The sequence below is a fragment of the Mauremys mutica genome, chromosome 22 (genome assembly GCF_020497125.1).
Source record: "Mauremys mutica isolate MM-2020 ecotype Southern chromosome 22, ASM2049712v1, whole genome shotgun sequence".
In the NCBI taxonomy this organism is placed as follows: domain Eukaryota; kingdom Metazoa; phylum Chordata; order Testudines; family Geoemydidae; genus Mauremys; species Mauremys mutica.
This window is the reverse complement of record NC_059093.1, coordinates 6,256,043-6,277,141: the sequence shown is the minus strand read 5'-3', so window position 1 is coordinate 6,277,141 and position 21,099 is coordinate 6,256,043. Positions and strand designations below refer to the sequence as shown.

Sequence of the window (21,099 nt, the reverse complement as noted above, 5' to 3'; positions counted from 1 at the left end):
AGGGACCCACAACATGAAGTCCAGGCTTCTCACAGCAAAGTGGTGCTGCTGATGAAGGTCCGAAAATAGCATACAATAATTTACCTAAGAGTTATGTGCAAACATTGCTGTATCTCCTTTCTAAACTGCATCTGCATCTCTGCCACCTGCTGGCGAGTAAGAGCCTTGTCACAGGACTGGAAGGTTAGTCTGTAGCAGAGGCTGATTTGTCCAGTTTGTGGATGCTGAAAGCTGTCAAGGAGTTGAATGGACACAACAGTTTCCTGTGACACACACCTGGCAATAGTGTGAAATGCAACTTCGTCAAACTGTTCACACTCAGGAACCCAGAAGCTGACATCATGCACATAGGAAGGTGGATAGAGTGAAAAGCTCTTGAAAGGTCCTAACTCTCCTCCAATAAACTGATTCAGAAAACGCTCATCTACGGTCCACAGCATTCGCCAGTCAGAAATTCCACAAATTTGCATGGCTACCAGGTCAAGATTCACTGATGCGCACACAATGCCCAGTTCACTGTTTATTGGCCCACAGGGAGCTGCTGCTATGGCTCCTATGCAAGAGCCACTGGCTTTGGAGTCTGAAGTGTCAGTTTTCACACAGATGATATATTGAGTTTTATCAAGCTGAGGGTCAGGCCTGACTGAATCATTTAGCTCAATTGTTTCAGAGCTTTTTGCTTCTTCTACTGTGGAGTTCAATGTAAAACAAGAAAGAGATGGGAGCAGAGAACTTATAGTGTTTTTAATATTATCCATAAGCATCTGGATACAGCTGCCCTCTGTACCCTTATCAACTGCACACATAAAAAGAGTCTCATGAAAAACAGGCAGAGTGCGCGGAGAGATCAGACACTTCCTAAAGACAGGCCCACTGAGAACATGCAGAGTCCCAGGGAGAAAGCTCAGCCTTCGTATCACATCCTGAACATGAACCAGAAGGGAAGATCTAAGATAATGTTCTGAGAGCTGGTCTCCTTCCTGAGCCTTCATTCTGTCATCTTGGTCTATGTCCCTGCAGAAATGAACGCCACAAAATAAGACACCTCTTGCTGTTCCCTTACCTATAGGATCAGAGTTTGGATTTTCCTTTGTGTTGGGAATGATCCAAAAGGCGTTTGACTGAGAAACAGCACTTAGGCCACCTTGGTGCAGGAGAGACAGGGAGTGGTCAACCCTTTGTAATGGGAAGGTTTGGCTGAGTTGAGCAATGAGCTTTTCATTTATAGTTCTTACAGGATGATCTGAATTGGTATCAAGGAAACACCTATTAAAAACAAAACAGTAGATTATTAAAAAATCACTCTACTTAGACTTGTAAAAACATTTTCGTCTGTTTATAATTAAAGACAAGTATAATGACTTCTCCAAAGTGATCTTAATGTTAAGCTTGTTTTCAATAGCCACTTGGACAGGGAAAATCTTTAGTCATGGTGGCATACTTATTACCAAGACATCTGCAGGACATAAGGATGTGTGTTAAGAGTTGCAATTGAGGATTAGTTGCACTTCAGCTGGTGGAAGGGGGAGGCCTTTCCTAGCAAGTATCAGCTGACTTCCACTCACTATTAGAATTACAAGCTTATTTAACAAAGCCAATCAAAAGTATGTTAAGCTCTGGATATTTTCGAGACTATGAACCAGTTTAGAGACAGGAATAAAAACTTAGTTTTTAATCTAACTAGCCTTAGCAATATTAGTACAGACTAAGCCACCTCCAAGACTGCTCCCAAATCACTGCACAATGTGTAATTACAACTTCCCTCTTCTACTCCTGTAAATAGGAACAGTAACATCCTCTCTTCTGAAGCCTTATGCTAAGTGGACCATAAATATGGTCATTTTTATGTTGGTTTCAAATTTGCTCTTTCCCGCTAAGAGGAAATGGAATTTGGAACATTTAGTGATTACCTGTCTCAGAGATGCAAACTGATCATTCATGCAAGATTGTGGATTAAGTTAGCAATAGACTCAAGCATTGTCTGGTTTTGTTCAGCATGGCCCAAATGCAGCCTGGTGAATAAATCTACAATCAAACCTGATATTGGACTAGAACACTTACCTGTTAATTTTATCCACAAATATTTCTGGAACCTGGATGGAAACCCTCTTGCCCTCCAGTTCAGTTTGGCAGATCACAGGCCTGGGATGTGGAAATGGCAAGCCCCGAGTGAAGATGTGGTTTAATGCACCTTCTACAGAGAAGGATTTATCCTGACTCCTGGCAACACACACACAAATGCACCATCTGGTAAAGTAACTGATATTTGACCAATATTAAACACACAAATGAAAGTGACATTGAATAAATAGTAAACTGATAAGACTGAGTCAGCATAATGTTGTCTACATTGCAGAAGATCTAGCGTGCAACCTTTGTCTAAGCAAATAGACCAATCATAGGATTTGGCTCTCCCCAATCCCTTAATATTACTGGTTTCATTTGGAAACAGAAATGCTAATCCTGAGATTTAAGATACCATTTTTTCTGGCAGATACTCTCTCAAAAGGCAAGAATTTCACTGTTTCTTATCCACCCTACTAAGAGATGGAAGAGAAGTATATTGTATTTTTATAGAATGAAAAAAATTAGGTGGGTTTCCTCCACAAGACAATGCTCTGGACTATGGTGTCAGGCACTACGGAAATACCTAAGGAGCAGCATGAATATCAATGACTTCTTTTTGCAGCATCTATAGGTTACCTGTAGCCAGTGCACTTATATCCATGAACATCCTCTAAGTTGAAGGGATGAACGTCACTCAAGATAAATCCTGCTCCCGCTGCCATAGCCACAACTTGCCAGCTGTTGTGCCACTCTCTCATTGGCTGGTCAGCAGGCGTCCCTCCCTGCCCTTTGCAAAGAGCCACATGGACCTCTCCCTTCTCTGCGAGCACGTCTGCACAGCTAGAACAAGAACCAGCTGGTAATACTCTTGCAGGACACTTAGAAACAGAACAGTGACGGTAAAGTACATGGGGGAAAAGGGCCCTTTCTAAACAATGTTTTTTAAAGTCCCGGAAAATTGCCTTGAATTTAAAGCACTAGTTTCAGGAACCAAAACGCAGCTTCTAGAAAGTGGCTCAGCAGACCACATGGTAAGAGAAGTCTGTGCTACTTAGTTTCACTTTACTCACCTACAGAAAAACTTTGTAAGAAGCTCTCTATTCTTTGTCACCCCAGCTTTCCTTCCACAGTGAGGGAAATTGAAATAAATGCAATCAAAATTTCTCTTTGCTGGCAAAAAGGAATCCTTCAGTTTGGTACAGTCCACACAAAAGCGAACTTCAACCCCTGCAAAAGTACAGGAAAGCACGAGAGCAGGGGATTTAACATGATAGAATCTTCATTGAAAAGCCCAGAATATATACATAAGTAACCAGGTAGAAAGGAGAGAGTAGAGCTGGGTTATTTTAATGGAGCTTTCAATCTGTCAAACAGCTTCTACTGTTGGTCATAAAGATGGCAAATGAAAAGGAAAAGCAAGTTCTCGTTTCAAAATCATAGACATTAAGAAAACTATATAGTCTCATCTAGTTCATCCCATAGAGGCCAATGCAGGATTGTTCCCCCATCATATTTTCTAGTGCTTTGCACAATCCAGTTTTAAATATCACATGGCATTTCCTTTCTTCTTTCCTTACCCCCACTGGAGTTGATGTTAGGAAGTTAAGCCCCCTTTTACTTCTGCTGGTGGTGGTTTTTATTTTCTTTAGTGTGATTCTGATTAGATTTGAAGGTATGAGTATTTGGAGGGTTCTTCACTCCTCTGAGGGAATTTCTCTAGAATCCCCCTCATTTCTTCTGGGGAAATGTTCTCTGGTCTGAAATTGATATTTGGAGGAATATTTGAAGTGCCTTAATTGCTCCTACAAAACCATCTCCTGTTTTAGTTAACTTTGTTCTTTCCCCAAAGGCCCTTTATCATTGTTATGACCAATAGTATTGTTCAATACAGGGATCTTGTTTCAATAGCTGTTAAAACGCATTTCCTGTGGAACAATTCCACAGCCTGATAAATCTCACTGTCTGGAAGAATTTCACTGTATTTTTTCCCTTATAATTTTAATCCACTCCCTCAGTTACTCACCCAGACAGCTGTGGGGGATACTTAGCATTCAGCACAATATGGCAAAGTGATTTCCTTTGGGGATTTCTTTACCTTTCCTTCTCAGAAGCTGTATGTTCGTTTTAGCAAGTGTCTGTCTGGAAACTCTCTCTTCGCTCTCATAGCAAGTGGCAGTGATGTGAGTCTCACGATTGCTTGCATCACACAAGGAGGCAGAGAAAGAGAAGTTTCCTTCCCCGACTAGAAGGAGTCGGCGGGTGGGTCTCATTGTATCAAAATCCTAAGAAGTAGGAAGATCGGTCAGGGCCCCCTTGTGCTGTCACAGTTTCAGCTGGCGGTGGGGCCTCATACATTACAAGGGGCTGCCAAAGTGTGGGGGTTGAAGCCGAGCTTTGGGACCCACGTGAACGGCTCACTGGCCTCCCCCTTTGGGGGAAAAAGGGCTTCCCCATTTCATCTCCACCCTCCCCCGTAGAAAACAGACCTCAGACCTCTCCCCATCCAAAAAGGCCCCCTCTGCACCATAGCCCACCCCAACGCAGCACGGGGAGGGGAGACGCCCCCGCCGGGAGGGGAGACATCTCCAGGGCTCCAAGGGAGGGGGTGGGGCGAGCATCCTAAACTGGGGACCCCCCAAGGAGCCCGAACCGCTCCCAGGGACCCGTCCCGGGGCCTCCCAAGGGGACCCCACCCACCAACCAACCAACCAACCAACCCACCAAGGCCGTCGCTCCTCTGGTCTGTCCCGTCGCGGTGTGATTTGCCTCACTGCCGGCGCGCAGCTCGTGACGTCAGACGCGTTTCCCGGCTGCCATGGGAACAGGCTCGGCCCCGCCTCGCTGGGTTGTCGCGTCTGGACCAGCCGGCGAGTCCGCGCAGCGAACCGGAGCCTCCTCTTCCCGGGCGGCGCGTAACGTCCCGCCAGTGACTTCATCGCCCCAGGGCCAGGCCGGGCGGCTAAGGGGCGTGGCCTGACTCACGGGCGGGTCAGGGTGAGCTCAGAGGCGGGCGAGTGGGCGGGGTTGTGCGTAGGAGGCGGGGCCTGGCTGCGCGTGGGCGGGGCCTGTAGCCCAAGGTCCGGGGGCTGGGTGCAAAGCGGGGAGACCGCGCTCAGTGGCCTAGGTTGCAAGTGGGCGAGGCCCCTCTCATGCCGGGGGGACTGGTCCGAGATGTGGGAGGGGCGTTAGCACAAGCGCACGGATCTCACTTGGGTGCCATGGGCAGGCTGGGGCCTTGTACATGGCAGTGACCCCGTAGCTAATGGCAGTGGCAGCATTGACGCCCGGTGCTAAAGTCAACATGCCTGATGCCTGCAGAGCCTCTGAGCTTGTTGGGTACGAGCTCTGTGCCAGGGGAGCCGTCATTCCTGCCCGGGCAGAGCTCACCGTGCAGTTCGCAGGGACTCAGGTGCTTGGGGCTACTTAGTGGGCAGTGGAGGAAAGGAAACACTCTCTGTTTTGTTTCATTCATTTGTTTTCTTCACAACAAAAACAAGGAAATTCAGCACAAAAAACTCTCCCTTAAAGTAATGTTAAGATTACAGCTCTAAACAAATCCAGTCGTGCTATAGTTCCCCTCTCATTTTAATGCTATTTTGGCTATGTTGCACATAGAAAATATTCCCTGGCCCTCTTTCCCAGGTTCGTTGTGTAGCTCTGTGTTACTGTTTGTGGTGGGGTTTGTACCCCATCCACCCCCTGCATCGGAGGGGTAGGCAGTAACCCCACCTATCTATGCTTCGGTCCATTTTCTGCACCCTCTCTAGTAGGCCACACAGTGTGGCCCAATGACCCAGGCTCATCCATTGCTTCTTCCTAGGTGGGGTCACAGCCTAGCAGCCAGAGTTAATTCAGTGTACCCCTAGAGCAGTGTGGCCCAATGGCCAGAGTACCCCCAAGTCTCTTCCCTAGTGAGACAGCATGGCCTTCCAGCCAGAGGCACTTCAGTGGGCCCCCAGGACAGTAGGGTAGGGTGGCCTGGAGGTCATCCCACAAGGGTGGCAGCCCAGGCTTACCCAACTCCACCAGGCCCCAACCCATGGCCCTAACAGCAGGCAGCATGGCTCACTACAGGTCAGCAGGGAATCTCACCAAAACCCACTGCCCTCATTGGGGTGGGAGGTACCACTCTCTCACCCACCCTGGGACACTTCCTAACAGCTCTCCTGCTGCAACACTCCATGTAATATCAGGGTCTCCAGGCTCCTCAGCACCATGCACTTCTGGGGTTCTGGTAGCAGCTGGCCTCTGGGCCTGGTTTTGGGCTCTTCAGTTCTGGCAGGTAAAAGCTGCAATGGCTTCTGGGCTGGAGCCTCTGCCAAGCATCCTTCCTCCTCCACAATCAGCCCTGGGTGAACAGCTCTATCAGCTTTTATACTTGAGCATGCCCAGCAGCACCTCAGGTGTGGGGCTTTCTCTGCAGGGAGGGAAGGATTAGCCCTCTCATTCCCAATGCGGGGCCGGTCCGCCCCATCACAGTCCCATTAAACGTATCCCATAAAACATGGCAATTTATTATTTGCATTTCCAGAATGTTCAGCATTTCCAGTTGTAACCTGAACGTTACACTAACTTGTGTTTTGGATTTGGTTAAACAATAGTTCTTAGCCCCGAGGTAGCACATTTCAGCCTCAAAGCACTGTATAGACACTAATTTTTCAATGTGATAATCATTCTGTAATACAGAAATCACATGCCTGTTTGGTCTTAGGTTAATAGAGTTTTTCTTCATATAGGGCCTAATCCAATGCCCCCTGAAATCAGTGAACATCTTTTAACTGATTTCAATGCACTTTGGATCAGGTCCATGCTGAGGGGGAGTTAGTTATCTAACTCGAGTGATATGTTTTTGAGGATAATCACCATACATGAGGCCTTGTAATGAGTATTGGGTAGTATTCCAGCACTTGGAGGTAGCTACTGAGCTAAGCACTAATAGCTGATCTGGCTGCCCATGTGGGTAGCTTTTATGCACCTGTTTAATTTTTAGTCATTGCTAAGTGTCCAGATGCATTGCTCTGGCAACATCTGCTCACAAAAGTTTTCATAAAACAAAAAGTGTTACAAGTGTCTCATTTCACAGATTCACAGTAACTGGTGACATCAGCACTAGTTGATGATAAGGACATGAGCTCATAAACAAGATCAGATCAGTTTTTCTGTCTGCCTGCCGGAGCTCCTGGTCCCTGCTCCTGCTCCATTGGCACAGCCTTTGGAGTGTTTAACATCAGCTACACCAGCCCAGTAAGGTTGCTGCACTCATGTCCACACCAGTGTGCTGAGATTCCTGTGTGGAACTTTTGTCTGAGACCCTTGGATGAACTGCACAGTTAAGAGTGGGACACGGGGTTTGTGATTCCAGAACAGTTGTGTGCATGGAGCAGAGTCTTATGTCACTGGGCCCATCAGAGTCCACGGAGTCTGAGGTATTTTTTGTACAGGGCTAGTATCCATGTCTCCCTTGGCTCCTGATCCTTTATATTGTTCTTTTGAAAACATTAGGCTACTTGATTCTGTTCATAGACTTTTCTAGATTCATTTCCATTTTCCATTCACCATCCACACATTCTTCGAATTCCTTCTCAAAGCTTTCTTCTTCCAAGAACCTCAAATACTAACCCATCTCTGAAAAGTCCAGCCCCCAATCTGTGTGTGTCTGTGTGTGGCGGGGAGGGGGGATCTTAAGCACCCAGGTAAAGATCATTGCAGAATCAGGGCCAAGGTTAGCACCACCCTTTGGGCCTCCTGTTGTGTTCATGAGCTGTCCAGCTATTGGACTGTGTCTTCCTTTGTATCTTGTGTGGAGCTGAGTCCACTGTCAACACCTTACAAATAAATTGTAATAATAATGATTTATTTTCTGTTTCCAAAACCTCTTTTCTCTACAAAAGGGCCCAAACCAAAACTCCAGATCCAAACATTGGGATGTTTGAAATCATCAGCCATGTCCCAAGATTCCTGCTCAGAACAATGTGGATACCATCTGTGTATTTTGCAGTTCTGGAACACTGTTACTCACTAATTACAAAGACTAGAATTCTCCAGTGTTGGAATTCAGCTGCCTGAATTAGGATCCACTCTCAATCCCCACTCTTATTCACTATCATAATAAAATATCTGGAGACCTCTTCCTGAACTGTAGGGGCAGAGCCCTGGCAGATTCCAGCAGACTGTACCTATAATAATTATAACTATAATTCCATCCAGGGGGAGAAGGGTCTAGCCATATATGATAGTACTTAAAGCTTTCTGTGTGGATTACACAGTATAACAAGAATTGATTTTATGACAGCAACACCGTTACTGTCTGCCATTCTGTTCTGTGTAGCCTTCCAGCTACTATTCATAAGTATGGTCATACTAGGTCAGACCAAAAGTCCATCTAGTCCAGTATCCTGTCTTCTGACAGTGGCCAATGCCAGGTGCCCCAGAGGGAATGAACAGAACAGGTAATCATCAAGTGATCCATCTCCTATTGCCCATTCCCAGCTTCTGGCAAACAGAGGCTAGGGACACCATCCCTGCCCATCCTGGCTAATAGCCATTGATGGACCTATCCTCCATGAATTTATCTAGTTCTTTTTTGAATCCTGCTATAGATTTGGCTTCAAAATATCCTCTGGCAAGGAGTTCCACAAGTTGACTGTGCGTTGTGTAGAGAAATACTTCCTTTTGTTTGTTTTAAAGCTGCTGCCTATGAATTTCATTTGGTGGCCCCTAGTTCTTGTGTTATGAGAAGGAGTAAATAACACTTCCTTATTTATTTTCTCCACACCAGTCATGATTTTATAGACCTCTATCATATCCCCCTCTTAATTGTCTCTTTTCCAAACTGAAAACTCCAAGTCTTCTTAATCTCTCCTCATAGAGCACCAATTCCATACCCCTACACATTTTTGTTGCCCTTTTCTGAACCTTTTCCAATTCCAATATATCTTTGTTGAGATGAGGCGACCACATCTATACGCAGTATTGAAGATGTGGGCGTACCATGGATTTATATAGAGGCAAAATGATATTTTCTGTCTTATTATTTATCCCTTTCTTAGTGATTTCCAACATTCTGTTAGCTTTTTGACTGGCGCTGCACATTGAATGGATGTTTTCAGAGAACTAACCACAATGACTCCAAGTTCTCTTTCTTGAGTGGTAACAGCAAATTTAGACCCCGTCATTTTATATGTATAGTTGGGATTATGTTTTCCAATGTGCATTACTTTGCATTTATCAGCATTGAATTTCATCTGCCATTTTCTTGCCCAGTCACCCAGTTTTAAGAGTCCTTTTGTAGCTCTTCGCAGTCTGCTTGGGACTTAACTATCTTGAGTAGTTTTGGATCATCTGCAAATTTTGTCACCTCACTGTTTACTCCTTTTTCCAGATCATTTATGAATATGTTAAATAGGACTGGGCCCACTACAGACCCCTAGGGGACACCACTATTTACCTCTCTCCATTCTGAAAACTAACCATTTATTCCTGGCCTTCGTTTCCTATCTTTTAACCAGCTACCAATCCTTCCCTCTTATCCCATGACAGCTTACTTTGCTTAAGAGCCTTTGGTGAGGGACCTTGTCAAAGGCGTTCTGAAAATCTAAATACACTATATCCCCTGGATCCCCCTTAACCACATGCTTGTTGACCCCCTCAAAGAATTCTAGTAGATTGGTGAGGCATGGTTTCCTTTTACAAAAACCATGTTGACTATTCCCCAACAAATTATGTTCATCTATGTGTCTGACAATTTTGTTCTTTACTATAGTTTCAACCAGTTTGCCCAGTACTGAAGTCAGGCTTACCGGCCTGTAATTGCCAGCGTCACTCTGGAGCCCTTTTTAAAAATTGGCATCACATTAGCTATCCTCCAGTCATTAGCTATCCTTCCAGCCAGCGGAAGGAAACTCTGTTAAGAATCACTCAAATAATAACAGTAAAAGACTTCAGATAGGAGGTATGGTCTGAGCAGATGACATGGAGTTTGCAATTCACAAATTCTAATCCCAGCTCAGACAGCTCCCTGTGGCCTTGGGGAAAATGAGGATATTATTATTCTGAAGGGTCTAGTGTAGTTTTTGAAGCTTGATGAAGCTGAAAAGAACTAAGTGTTATTATCTAAGTAAGGAAAGATAAATTACACACACACAAATTCAAACTAAACTTTTTGCATTGATAAAGTTAAATGGTGCTCTGCTAAGTGAAGGGTTGGGAGCTGCATGCCTAGCTGCCGGGGTGGTGGAGAACATCTTTCCAGAGCACTATTTTGTCTTTTCAGAGATCAGGGACCTCCCCAATGTGTTTTTGGGTTTCTGTTCCTAGGTCATGTCCCTATCTTGTTTCTATAACCCTCGCCATGGTTCCTTGATACATGCCACCGGACATGCAGAAGTGTGGACGGACTGGAACAGCACTTCCAAGTTTAGCCAGTATGGCTGGAGATGCACCACCAATGAGGATGCTTACTCCAACAAAACCCTTATGGGGAATTGGAACCAGGAGCGGTATGATATCCGGAAAGTCACACAGCCCAAACCGCTTCCTTCCCAGGTACAAACTTTCTGTTCCTCCAGTCCTTTCTATTAGCCTCTAAAAGTGAAATAGCAGATATGGTCAAAAGCCCCAGCCCTACAGCCTCTTTCATTCACTGTATCCCCCACCCTTACCCCATTAGCAGGAGCAAGGACTTGAGAAATTTCCTTTTGCTTTCCAACACCCAACCTCTAATCCATCACTAAAAAGGCAGGCCCAGTCTCACTCAACTCTCAATCCTTTGGCCATTCTCAGCTCCATTCACTTTATTTTCACCTGGTTCCTGGTGTTCTTTCCTTTGCTGTTAATGTTCTGCCCCTAGCTAATGACTCAAGGGCAGACTCTATAAGCCACAAGTTATTGTGCAAATTCTGACCCTCAGTTACTCCCCAGCAAAGCCATTGAAATCAGTTTGTGCCATGGTACAAGTCACTCATAACTCAGCAGTGTTTCACAAGCCAGAGCTGTTTCTCCTTTGGACTCATGGTTCTTCCCCTCACCGTATCACTGGGCTCCTTGCCATTAATGTTATCAGGTTTCATGTGACACAAATTATAGGCATGTCAGTTCTGCAGTGGCCTTACCCAGAGTGTAAAGAGGGATTATGATTTCAGCTGCTTTGGTGAGCAGGCTATTCCTTTAACAGGTACGCAGTATTTTTTTTATTAGATGTTTGTTTACTTATATTTTGCTGCACTAAACGTGGGCTTTTCCTTTCAGTATGCTCACTACTTTGAATCCGTTTATTCGTCAGATTACAACAAGGAAAGGCATCACGGCTCAAGAAGTAGGTGCATGGAACTGAAGTGTAGTCAGTTTGATCTGTGCGGTAGCTAAAAAGAAGTTTTAAAATGACAATCATATGCTTAGAGAAGAAAAAAGAGTTCCAGCGTGTCTGTTCCCTACTGAGTCATGCCCCTAGATCTAAATAGGAGCTCGTATTTCCAGTCCCACAGGGTCTGTGGTGTTTGTATTTCAGGTGTTCTCTTTATATTCTTCAGACTGAGAGGCTAACAAAATCCCTATTTATTGCTCCTGGCTCTCTGCCTCGTCAGTTTTAGACCCTTCAAACATCTACTTTGCAGAAAACAGCTCATCCCTCTATCTAATCAATCTCATTTTCTGGTTGTGTTTGATGGCTACGAAGACATTTCACTCCAGCTAGGTTCATTTTGCTAATCTCTCACCTTACACGTGACACTGTAGAAGGGACACGAATATGCATATGGGTATAACATTTTAAAGCAGAACATGCTTACAGTATCATCAGATTAAAGCATAATGGATAAAAACACTGACATTATGGGCCAAACTACTACTCCATCTAGTCTGGAATCCCTGACTCCTATCTGTCTCAAAGCACACCTGGCCTTTCCATTTCAGTACTCAACCTCCTGCCCCACCAAACCAGACCATAGCTCTGTCTAGTCTTGTATCTCATCTTTGTCCATGGCCAATACCTGATTCTTCAGAGCAAGATGTAAAAGCTTCATAATGCACCTGTAAATCTGGCAATGTTTCTAGAACTGTTGAGTGGATTGTTTGGCTTTCCTGACCTAGGATGGGATAGCACTTAGGTGCTTTCAAAATCCTATGCTATGGAACCCTAGCACCTTAGACAGGATCTTTCCAATGTGTTCTGCTAATAAAGTAACATGTCCAGGATTGATGATAAAACCCTGGACAATGCCAATTGGCTGAGAGTGCATAGTATCTCTTCAACCCGTGTTCAACTTCCCTGTAGGCTGGTAGAGGTTGGGTCTGCCCCTGGGTTTGTTCTTCCCGTTGTCTCATCTGTTCTCCTGACAATAGCCTTCTCATTGCTTTGCCGTTAGCTCATCAGTTTTCTCTTTGCTGCTCTCAGGATTTAAACGAGAACCTCACTGGTTTCCTGGACACCAGCCTGAACTGGAACCCCCTCCATTAAAACCGACTGCACAGTCCTGCTACATGATAGATTACGGACCTCCTCAAGGCAGAACTCCCCTCATTTGTGAAATGCTGGAGAAAGAACAGGAGGGGACACAGCAGAAGCAATAGGAGCAGAGAGAGGCCGTTAACTTGAGATCAGCCATGTGGTTAGAATGACTCCAACCTGTCTGCTGCTAAGGGGCCATCCTTCAAGTCGTAAAACATTTCTGATATTAAAACACAGGGCATCAGAGTGACAAGTAAATGCTTTCTGAGGCTTATGCCCTATTGTTTGTTGTTCCACATGTTATTTCTGCCTTCTGACATTTTAACTTTTACCTTATACAGAGGACTCTGACATTTCCTTTTGCTGACTGAGTGTGGCTTCACGTGGCATGTACCAAGACAAATATACCCAAGAGTGTTTTAAAGATGTAACCAAGTTTCATCAGCAAGTGGCTGCTTAAGTGTGACCAGTTATTTTTCCATAAAATCTGATTAATTTAATTTTAATTTTATTTCTGTCATTTTAAGGCCCTAGGGAATGGCACATTTGGCATAAAAATCTGTCACTTCTGAAATGTTTTGTGTGTCTAGTGAGGCGAAGATAATGAACTATCTGAGAAAATGAAGTTTAGGCTGTAATAGAAATGTCACCACTCATACATCACATGGCAGATCTGCACATGGCAATTCTCTCCACTCCTTTCTGTGCTAGAGTTACAGACTAAACCGGATCAATGCTACCACTGTTTTCCCTTTGTCAGCATCCCTCAGGGTTGAGCCGCTGGTGACAATAGAGTAAAACTCTGTAGCATTTTGTATCACTCTACAATCAGCTGAGCATTTTATACATCAGCTGCTATTTATTGTTTGAAGGGCACTGGCTGCATAGTTTCAGCATGATGTGATTTGTACTGTGAGAGCTGTTGCTGTAACTGTGTTTACAGCAGCTTTGCAACTGTAACCTGTGTCTGCTCTGAATTAGTTGCAGCTTTTGGACATTTCCTCACAACATGGAGAATTCAGATAAAATTTTCCTCCCTTAAGTGTCATCTAATGTCCGTAACTAGAGTGGGTTTAGGCCATCCTGGAGTTTTCAAACCAATTAAATTAATTTCCCCCAGAGCAACTTTTCTGATGCTTGTGAGACACATTCAGCAGGAATCTGGGATTTGTAGAGTCTTGATCCAGACAGAAATATTGAGGAAAAATGGATCATGCAGCCAGGTGGTAGCAAAAAATGTCTGCATATAAAGCGAAACCAGCGTTGCAAAGTGTTCCTTAGTGCCTCAGGCTGGGGGAGACTTTGGTGTCATGAAGCCTGATGTCCTCTGAGCCCCCAAATGCTCCACCAGCTCCTTGAGCCTCCCATTCCTCCATCGTCAGCCTGCAGGAAAGGGGCAATGCTAATGGGGTATATTTAACTCAAGTCAAGAGTGCAGCAAACACCAAGTAAGGGCTGAGCAAACATCAAATAAAATCTTCAGGATTTGGCACCAGAGGTATATGCAAGACATTTAGTGCTGGCTTGCTTAAGGGGGACACCATGGGCTATGGGGCAGTCTGTCTAAATCAGGCTATGTAGGCTTCTTCCTACACACTGGACACAAATAGTATCTTAGATTGTAAGCTGTTTGGGGCAGGGACCATCTTTTTGGTTCTATGTCTGTACAGCACCTAGAACAGTGGGATTCTAGTGCATGACTGGGGGTTCTAGACATTACCACAGTACAAATAATAAGTAATTGCATGCATATATCCCAGAGGCACAATCTTACCAAGCTTTTCTAAACTAGCAGTGACACCACATCTGAGACCCTAACATTCAAAGACAAAACCACAAGATGCTTATTTATGTTTTATTTGTTAGCAAATGAGCTTGTTCTCTTTCTTTAGCATAAATAAATAAGTATGGCCAGTCAGTACAGCATACGCTGCTTGCATCCAATGGAAAGGTTTTCCTGGATGGAAAAGTCGGTTTCAAACAGCTTCCTACTTCCTCTGGGCCCCTGCGATGGCAGATTTCTCCTCGCGGGTGATGGGAATGGTGCGCTCGGGAACATCGGTTTGTTTCCTTGGTCCATTCACTGTCAGGACTCCATCCGAAGACAGGGATGAGGTGATGGACAGAGGATCCACATCTGCTGGGATCCTGTATTTCCTGTTGAACTCCCTGGCAATGGAGCCATGCTCATCCTTATCGAAAGGGAAGGGAAAGAACAGCCCTGGTTTGATGTGCCAGCTTGATTCCAACTAACAACGTTCCCCCTGAGCTGAGGTCAAGTTTGGGAAGCTCCCGCCCAAAAGGAAAATATTTCAGAAAGTTTGGAGCATCCCTGTCTGGAGAGACCTTGGCAAAGCGGCAGGGCTAAACTGAATTCAGACACTGCACTGTGCTGTCCAGGCTTAAGATGGTAGCAGGCTGGAGAACCCTACAAACTTCATTTCATGGTGGGGCTTGTGCTTCCTATTCTCATTTAATCAGATTGCCCTTATTAGTCGGAGTTCTACTGTCGTCTCCTAAAACATTCCAGGCAGAGCAATGGCCAGTACCACCCCCCCAGCCATTCCCCAGGGTCTCAGTGTACATTACAGTGCAGATTCCTAATGGTCTGATCTCCAGCAGAGCACTCTATCGCTCCTTTGCTCCTGGGAAGTTCTGACGTCACCCTCCTCCTAGCTGTCACATGGGTGTTAAGGGCCAGGAGCTGCACTCAGGTAACCAAGAGCAAAATTCGACTCTTTCAGTTGAGTGTACAAGCTGCTGTTATGGGGCTTTGCCAGGGTAACATATTGTGAATATTAACAGTGCAGTTAGAGTCGGATACACCATTTGGTTTAATTATTAAAGTTCTATTAATTGTTAACTGGCTCAGTGTTAATTAGTTCAATAATCTCCAGACTTGGGCTTTCCCATCGCTGTGCTCCTGGCCCCTTCCCAACAAGAGAGAGGCTCAGAAATGCTCATTTTATGAATGATTTTCCACAGCAATAACCTCTGCCCCGCTACTGCCCAGGGTCAAATGATTAATGAAAGTGAACAGAAATTATTTCAGAGTAGCAGGCAACAAGGTGGCTTTTGCCATCTTGTTAGAGCCTTGCTTAACAGGCGCAGGGGCAGTTCACACTTTACCACAGAGTAGATATACCTGGCGCTCCTCGTGTTTTCCATGGACCTCGATCACATCCCCCAACACCTTGACTTTTAGTTCCTCGGGAGAGAAATGCTTCACGTCAACATTTACGGAAAACTTGTCCTTCTCCAGTCGCATCTGCAAACCAAGGGGCTGGTTAGAGAAGAGCAGCTCCAATGCGGGCTGGGGGCGTCACCCTGCATCCAAGCAGGTCAACAGAAAAGTGCCTATGAATTTTAATGATGTAGGACCAAGCCCTAGATTGGGAGGCCAACATGCCCTGCCCCTGCCCCTTTGTTTCAGTTTTGGATCCCAGTCATGCCAGGTTGTCTCTGTCTACCTAGTTTTTTTTATTGCATGTGACCAGTTCTTCTTATTATTTGTTTGTAATTTCTTTTATTTGGGGCTTTCTGCTCCCCTTATTGATATTTACAGGGGTCTTGTCAGCACTGGAGAAAACCACTGTGCACTTGACTCCACCTTGTGTATAGTCAGTTCACATTTCTCCCTCTATAGTCAGAGTTTTGACTAATTATAAGTGCTGCATTCTATTGGATGCTCTAGGGTTGATGTCCCATTTCTGAAGTGTACCTGTTTGACTTGAATAACCTCTTGGACCATGCCATTGAGCCAAACTGTTTTCCTTCTTGCCTTCCTCCTTAATTCATTTTTCTTTTGCTGAGGGATGTAGGTGCCTTCTGAGACTGTTATGAGCTGCTTAAATAGCCTCCATGCTGACTCTAAGCAGTTCAGTTTCCTCACTTTTGACTTGAGGGGTCTCTTTGCTTCCTCAATTGTTTGGATTTCCCTTCCTAACATTTAGTTCCATCCAGAGTGGTGAACCTAATTACACTGAGCTCTCTACATTTTGGTGCCAAGCAACACACAGAAGTTGGTTCAACAGGTAACTAGGTCTGAGCCACTAAGTCAAGAAAATGAAGAGAAAAAAACTATTTCCCCCCAATACCTTTCAGTTAGAGTAATCCTAGATGTTAATTGTACCCCTGGGTCTGATGCAAAGTCCAATTAAGTCGGAAGATGACCTATGTCTTCAATGGGCTTTGGATGAGCCCTAAAATAGGCACAAACTTTCCAGACAGCAGTGGGACTTTCAAAAGGGCAGTGTCCCTTTAAGACTCTGTTAGTCACTAGTTCTTCAGACTGTCCCTGCATTTTTCTTCCCTCACAGCCTACTGCTCTCAATGCCCTTGACAACTTGCCGCTCACAGCCATGTAACTTCAGCAGAGAGAGTCCTGATTTACACCTGGCTGAGAGAAGAATCAGGCCTGTTGTTGACTAACTCTCCAGTGTGTTTCAACTAGGGGATTGCTATCAAAGCAGCTGGTTTTTTTGCCTCCCACTCCTAACTGTAAGGCCTGGAGGGATGAATGGGCACTTGTCATGCAGCAATTCAGAGCTGGAGCTGAAGGACGTTTACAGAGGAATTGCTGTGTGGAGGCGGGATGTTTGTGCAGGCCCCAGTCAATGTGAATTTGGGGCTCTGCCAGCTTCTTTAGTGATTTGTCTGTGAAATTCCCTGGGAGGAAGGAGACTTGGACAAAGCCTTGAGAACTAAGGGAACTGGTGCTTAACAAATGAGAGGGAACCCATGGAAGATGGAATGGGGGAAAAGGCAGAGGGTCAGGGAATAGACAGTTTTGTGGGAAGAATTTCCCTGGCTCTTCTCTTACAAATTAACTACTGAGATTCTATGCATAGTTCTCCTCCGTGTTCTGCTGGAGGAACTCCAAGCACTTCTCTGAGCTAAGACGATCAGAGAGGAAGATGCCAAGTGCTGGTGGGAACTAAAGGTCTGGTGGTTCATCATTCTTCGTGGCTCCTTTGCATCAGCTAAGCTGCCGCAAAGGGGTTGTAATGTAAGATAGGCAGAAGCTGCCTCTACTACACAATACCCCTGGCAAAAGGAGCTGTTATGCCCAGGCTCTGCAGCAGCCCTCAGTGCAGGGGGAGTTCTGGAGGTGGAGAGGTGTTCTGACTACCCAGGGATTCTGAGCCTCCCCATAGGGGGCTTTTAAGCAAGGGCCCAACTTGGCCTGCCCCAGCCTGCACCGGTGGCCAGCAGCACCTGAGTAAGGAAGGCACGCACTGTCTCCCCTGGTGTGTATCCGTGCAGGGATCAATCTGACCTCAGGGGCAGGAAGCAAATGGTCAGAGAGGGGAAATCAGCAGTAGATATGCCCACTGTGCTGTTGGAGCTAGCCAGATCCCATTCTCAATAGACTTCCCAGCAGTCTCTCCAGGTCCTAGTCAGACAACGGCAGGGATTGTGCCGCCATCGTTTGCAATGAAGGCAAAGCCCATTCATCTCATTGGTTTGATTCCTCCGAGAACTTTCCCTCTAATTATTGGCCTGTGTAAGGTACCAGGGGCCAAGTAAGAGGGCATTTGTCCCAGGGGGATATGATGCCTGAACTCTATACAAATGGGGCAAACTTGTTTCTAAAGTCCCACTGGGATCTCTGCATTTACTACTGTCCTAGTGGTGCTAAGTGCAACCAGCCATCCGCCGACACTATTCTTGGAGCAGATTGGGCCAACAGAGACATATTCTGGGGTGCTGGAGTCAGATCCAGAGTTGTTCTTTACTAAGGTTTTCCCTACAGCACCAGTTCCTGGATGAAGGCACTCGTCACATTCGGGCTCATTAGAAACACGCAAGCTGAAGACGCAGTGGAGCGGGGAAGCGTGGGAGGACTGTTTTCTAGCTCAACCTTGAGACTGACAGGAAGATGATCCTCCAGGCGCAGGGGAATTATTTACAAGGTGGAGATGGGGGGTGTTCCTTTTGCACCTTTCTTAAAATGCAGTTCTGCTCTGCAAAGTGAGTCTGTGCAACTTGGTCCTTGGTATCCAGCACATCTGCCCCACATGCATCCACATCTGAGCTGATTGTCTTAGGAACAGTTTTTAGGACTATCCTGCTTTTAACACCTGTTAGCCCTACAAGGTCAGCACACCCCTGGGAAAGGGAGCCAGAGAGTCTGTTACTATTTATTTCTAGTGCCGTAGCATGTAGCAGTCTCAGTCATGAACTAGGATCCTAGTGTGCTAGGTACTGTACAAACACAGGGTTCCTGCAGCATCACCGGAATTATCTGAGCTAAGTCTCAGTTGCAAGGCCCTCCATTACACAAGGCAGAGTTTGGCCCACAGAATCTTTATGACTGAGGATTATGCATGAGCCCAGCATGACTCTCAGATCTCAGACTTTGCTGGGACAGCAGTTACAATTAACACATTTTTCCTTGTACACTGGGCAATTTTTCTCCATAGATATGGAAAGATGAAGGACATGGAGCCAGCCCATCATGCCAGCTTTCAGTCACTTTGCAGAGCAGAATGCCAGTCTGCTTTTCCTTCTGGACTAGATTCTGCCAGAAACCTGCTCTCTTCTGTTTAACGAATTAACCCTTTGTGCAGATAGCAGAGACTCTATGGCTTGGCCAATGTCATTCCCAGTCTGATTGTTCACAATTCAGACGCTTCTCAGATGCCTGCCAACCCACAGATCTCCTAACCTGTGTGATGAAAGTAAAACCACAGGCACTGCTATACGGTATCATGTCTCTCCTAAGCCTGAGAGTCAGGCACTAAACTCTCGGGGGAGAGGGATACAGGTTTGGACGTGAGCTCAGCACTTGCACCCCCTGTGCCAGTGAAACTCAGGTGCTGCATTCAGGCTCCAGAAAGGAGCATTCATGCATTAGCGCCTCCTGCTGGGCACTTCACAGGGCAGCATTGGTCTGGTTACAGAGGGGGGTGTAGATCTCATCTTCCTAGCCAGTGTCAGGGCCACCCAGAGGATTCAGGGGGCCTGGGGCAAAGCAATTTTGGGGGCCCCTTCCATTAAATAAAAGTTGCAATACTATAGAATACTATATTCTCGTGGGGGCCCCTGTGGGGCCCGGGGCCTGGGGCAAATTGCCCCACTTGCCCTCCCTCCCCACCCTCAGGCACCCCTGGCCAGCGTTAAAACACAAGAGTGAAACAGGGCCCAAGAATGAGGCAGTAGGGTAAGCAGGAGCATCTAGTCCAGTCTGGCAATCAGGCCAGCGAGACTCATGAATCAAGAGGATGCCTGGAGACCCTCAACATCCGTAAGAGAGAAATCTCTACTTCTCCTGTGTGATTCAACAGAAGTGAAGCCCAAGCAGAGAAATGGGAGCTGCACCTCAGGAATTGTGCTGTGTAGCAATGGCTGAAAACTGTGAAAGGAAAGAGGAAGTGTGGTCAAGATGGAACAGCAGGGGATGGGGAGTCACAACTCGGGGGTTCTATTCCTTTCTCCCAGAGGGAGTGTGGTGTAAAAGTTAGGTCAGCGAATTGGGAGTTCAGGGCTCCTATGTTCTGTTCTCTGCACTGCTGTGAAATTTCAGGCAAATCACTTTGCCCTCTGTCCCATGGCTATCATAACACTTACCTACTTCACAGGGGGAATGTGATGCTTAATTAATTGACATTAGTGAAGCATCTTGAGGTGCTTGATTCACAGATGCAACTGCGGCATGATAAGTATTATTATTTCACAAAGGTTTTTGCACTGGTATAATGCCAGACGGCGCCTGTAGGGCTGAATCCTGCCTGACATGGGGAGCAGCGAGCAGGGACACAAGGATGGCACCTTGAGGTGCTCCTCCCCCAAGTTTTTTTCTAATAGCAATCTATCAGCAGCTTCCCCGGGGTTCCCTAGGGAGTCAGGCTGGGCTCTTGGCTCCAGACCCAGCCAGAGGCACGCGCAGCAGACAACAAAGCATGTGAAGAGAGAAAAGTTACCTCTGAGAATCCAGTCTCTAGCCAGCTGGGTGTCCTTAGGAAGGGGGATCTCAGCAGGAAAGGGCTGAGAGCACCCGAGGTAGAGAACAGCTCAGACTCTGAGAGATGCTCTCCGAAGCTCTGGTCAAAGATTCGTGTTGGTGTCAAGAAGGAAAACAGGGGTCTGCGGATCAAGGGATGGTGAATGGCGATATCCATCTGTGTTTATCTGGGAGAAGAGTAAGAATTTATGTGCAGCAGAGTTCTTCAAGGACTGATGTGCCACGGCTTTTTATACCCACTGCCATCCAGGCCTCGCCTCCCCCGCTGAACTCTCTGGAAGGGTGATGTCAGGAGTTTTATTATCCCAGCTCTCCGTCTGTTCCATTCAGCAGCGGCCAGTCAATTATCTAGGGGATTTGAAAGCTCTGCTAAGGAGGAGGGGAAAAAAAAGTCTAGTGGGTCAGCAAGAATCAGAGCTGCCCAGCCCCGCACCCCCACGCACTGTTTATCTGTAGAGTCCCCAGGCTTGGCTGATGTTCCCAGCTGCTTCAGATGCCAGGAGGATCAATGCAGTTCCTATCTTTGGCTCACACAGAAAGTGACAAGGGCCCGTTGTCTTCATCGTGTTTGGAATCTGGTTCCTGAAGCTACACATGAGCCTAGAGATGGCTCTGCCGATCC

The 21,099-nt window shown here is 46.0% G+C and overlaps 3 protein-coding genes across 7 annotated transcripts; 1 reads left to right on the top strand and 2 right to left on the bottom strand.

The window, feature by feature from the left end:
• Positions 1–80: 80 nt before the first annotated feature.
• On the bottom strand, positions 81–6,377 carry FDXACB1 (ferredoxin-fold anticodon binding domain containing 1). Of its 3 annotated transcripts, none has more exons than XM_044996874.1 (6): positions 6,226–6,377; positions 4,163–4,349; positions 3,138–3,294; positions 2,704–2,907; positions 2,062–2,220; positions 81–1,266 (listed from the first exon to the last, which is right to left on the bottom strand). In XM_044996874.1, the coding sequence occupies exons 2-6, from the start codon at positions 4,335–4,337 to the stop codon at positions 81–83; spliced, it is 1,881 nt and encodes a 626-aa protein (XP_044852809.1). In that variant the 5' UTR covers positions 4,338–4,349; positions 6,226–6,377. The 3 variants fall into 3 exon arrangements, with proteins under 3 accessions (XP_044852809.1, XP_044852807.1, XP_044852808.1); XM_044996872.1 differs by lacking the exon at positions 6,226–6,377 and adding an exon at positions 4,785–5,003; XM_044996873.1 differs by lacking the exon at positions 6,226–6,377 and adding an exon at positions 4,789–4,923.
• C22H11orf1 (chromosome 22 C11orf1 homolog) lies at positions 4,925–14,480 on the top strand. 3 transcript variants are annotated; one of them, XM_044996885.1, is made up of 4 exons: positions 4,925–5,061; positions 10,384–10,611; positions 11,314–11,380; positions 12,458–14,480. In XM_044996885.1, exons 2-4 carry the CDS (start codon positions 10,387–10,389, stop codon positions 12,631–12,633), a joined length of 468 nt encoding a protein of 155 aa, XP_044852820.1. In that variant the 5' UTR covers positions 4,925–5,061; positions 10,384–10,386; the 3' UTR covers positions 12,634–14,480. The 3 variants fall into 3 exon arrangements, with proteins under 3 accessions (XP_044852820.1, XP_044852819.1, XP_044852818.1); XM_044996884.1 differs by lacking the exon at positions 4,925–5,061 and adding an exon at positions 7,220–7,396; XM_044996883.1 differs by lacking the exon at positions 4,925–5,061 and adding an exon at positions 7,230–7,493.
• CRYAB (crystallin alpha B) lies at positions 14,370–21,047 on the bottom strand. The gene is made up of 3 exons (XM_044996882.1): positions 20,437–21,047; positions 15,657–15,779; positions 14,370–14,703 (listed from the first exon to the last, which is right to left on the bottom strand). Exons 1-3 carry the CDS (start codon positions 20,632–20,634, stop codon positions 14,500–14,502), a joined length of 525 nt encoding a protein of 174 aa, XP_044852817.1. The 5' UTR covers positions 20,635–21,047; the 3' UTR covers positions 14,370–14,499.
• Positions 21,048–21,099: the final 52 nt, after the last annotated feature.

Coding starts and splice junctions, on each gene's coding strand:
- FDXACB1 (XM_044996872.1), bottom strand. CDS start 5,003: ATGAAGTCACTGGCGGGACGTTACGCGCCGCCCGGGAAGAGGAGGCTC. Junction 3,295..4,162: donor ACAGCTTCTGAGAAGGAAAG/GTAAAGAAATCC, acceptor GTACTTTTGCAG/GGGTTGAAGTTCGCTTTTGT. Junction 2,908..3,137: donor CTTACAAAGTTTTTCTGTAG/GTGAGTAAAGTG, acceptor TTCTTGTTCTAG/CTGTGCAGACGTGCTCGCAG.
- CRYAB (XM_044996882.1), bottom strand. CDS start 20,634: ATGGATATCGCCATTCACCATCCCTTGATCCGCAGACCCCTGTTTTCC. Junction 15,780..20,436: donor TAGAGACTGGATTCTCAGAG/GTAACTTTTCTC, acceptor CTTGGTTTGCAG/ATGCGACTGGAGAAGGACAA. Junction 14,704..15,656: donor GAAAACACGAGGAGCGCCAG/GTATATCTACTC, acceptor CCTTTCGATAAG/GATGAGCATGGCTCCATTGC.
- C22H11orf1 (XM_044996883.1), top strand. CDS start 7,443: ATGGAGCAGAGTCTTATGTCACTGGGCCCATCAGAGTCCACGGAGTCT. Junction 7,494..10,383: donor CAGAGTCCACGGAGTCTGAG/GTATTTTTTGTA, acceptor TTCTGTTCCTAG/GTCATGTCCCTATCTTGTTT. Junction 10,612..11,313: donor CCAAACCGCTTCCTTCCCAG/GTACAAACTTTC, acceptor TTTTCCTTTCAG/TATGCTCACTACTTTGAATC.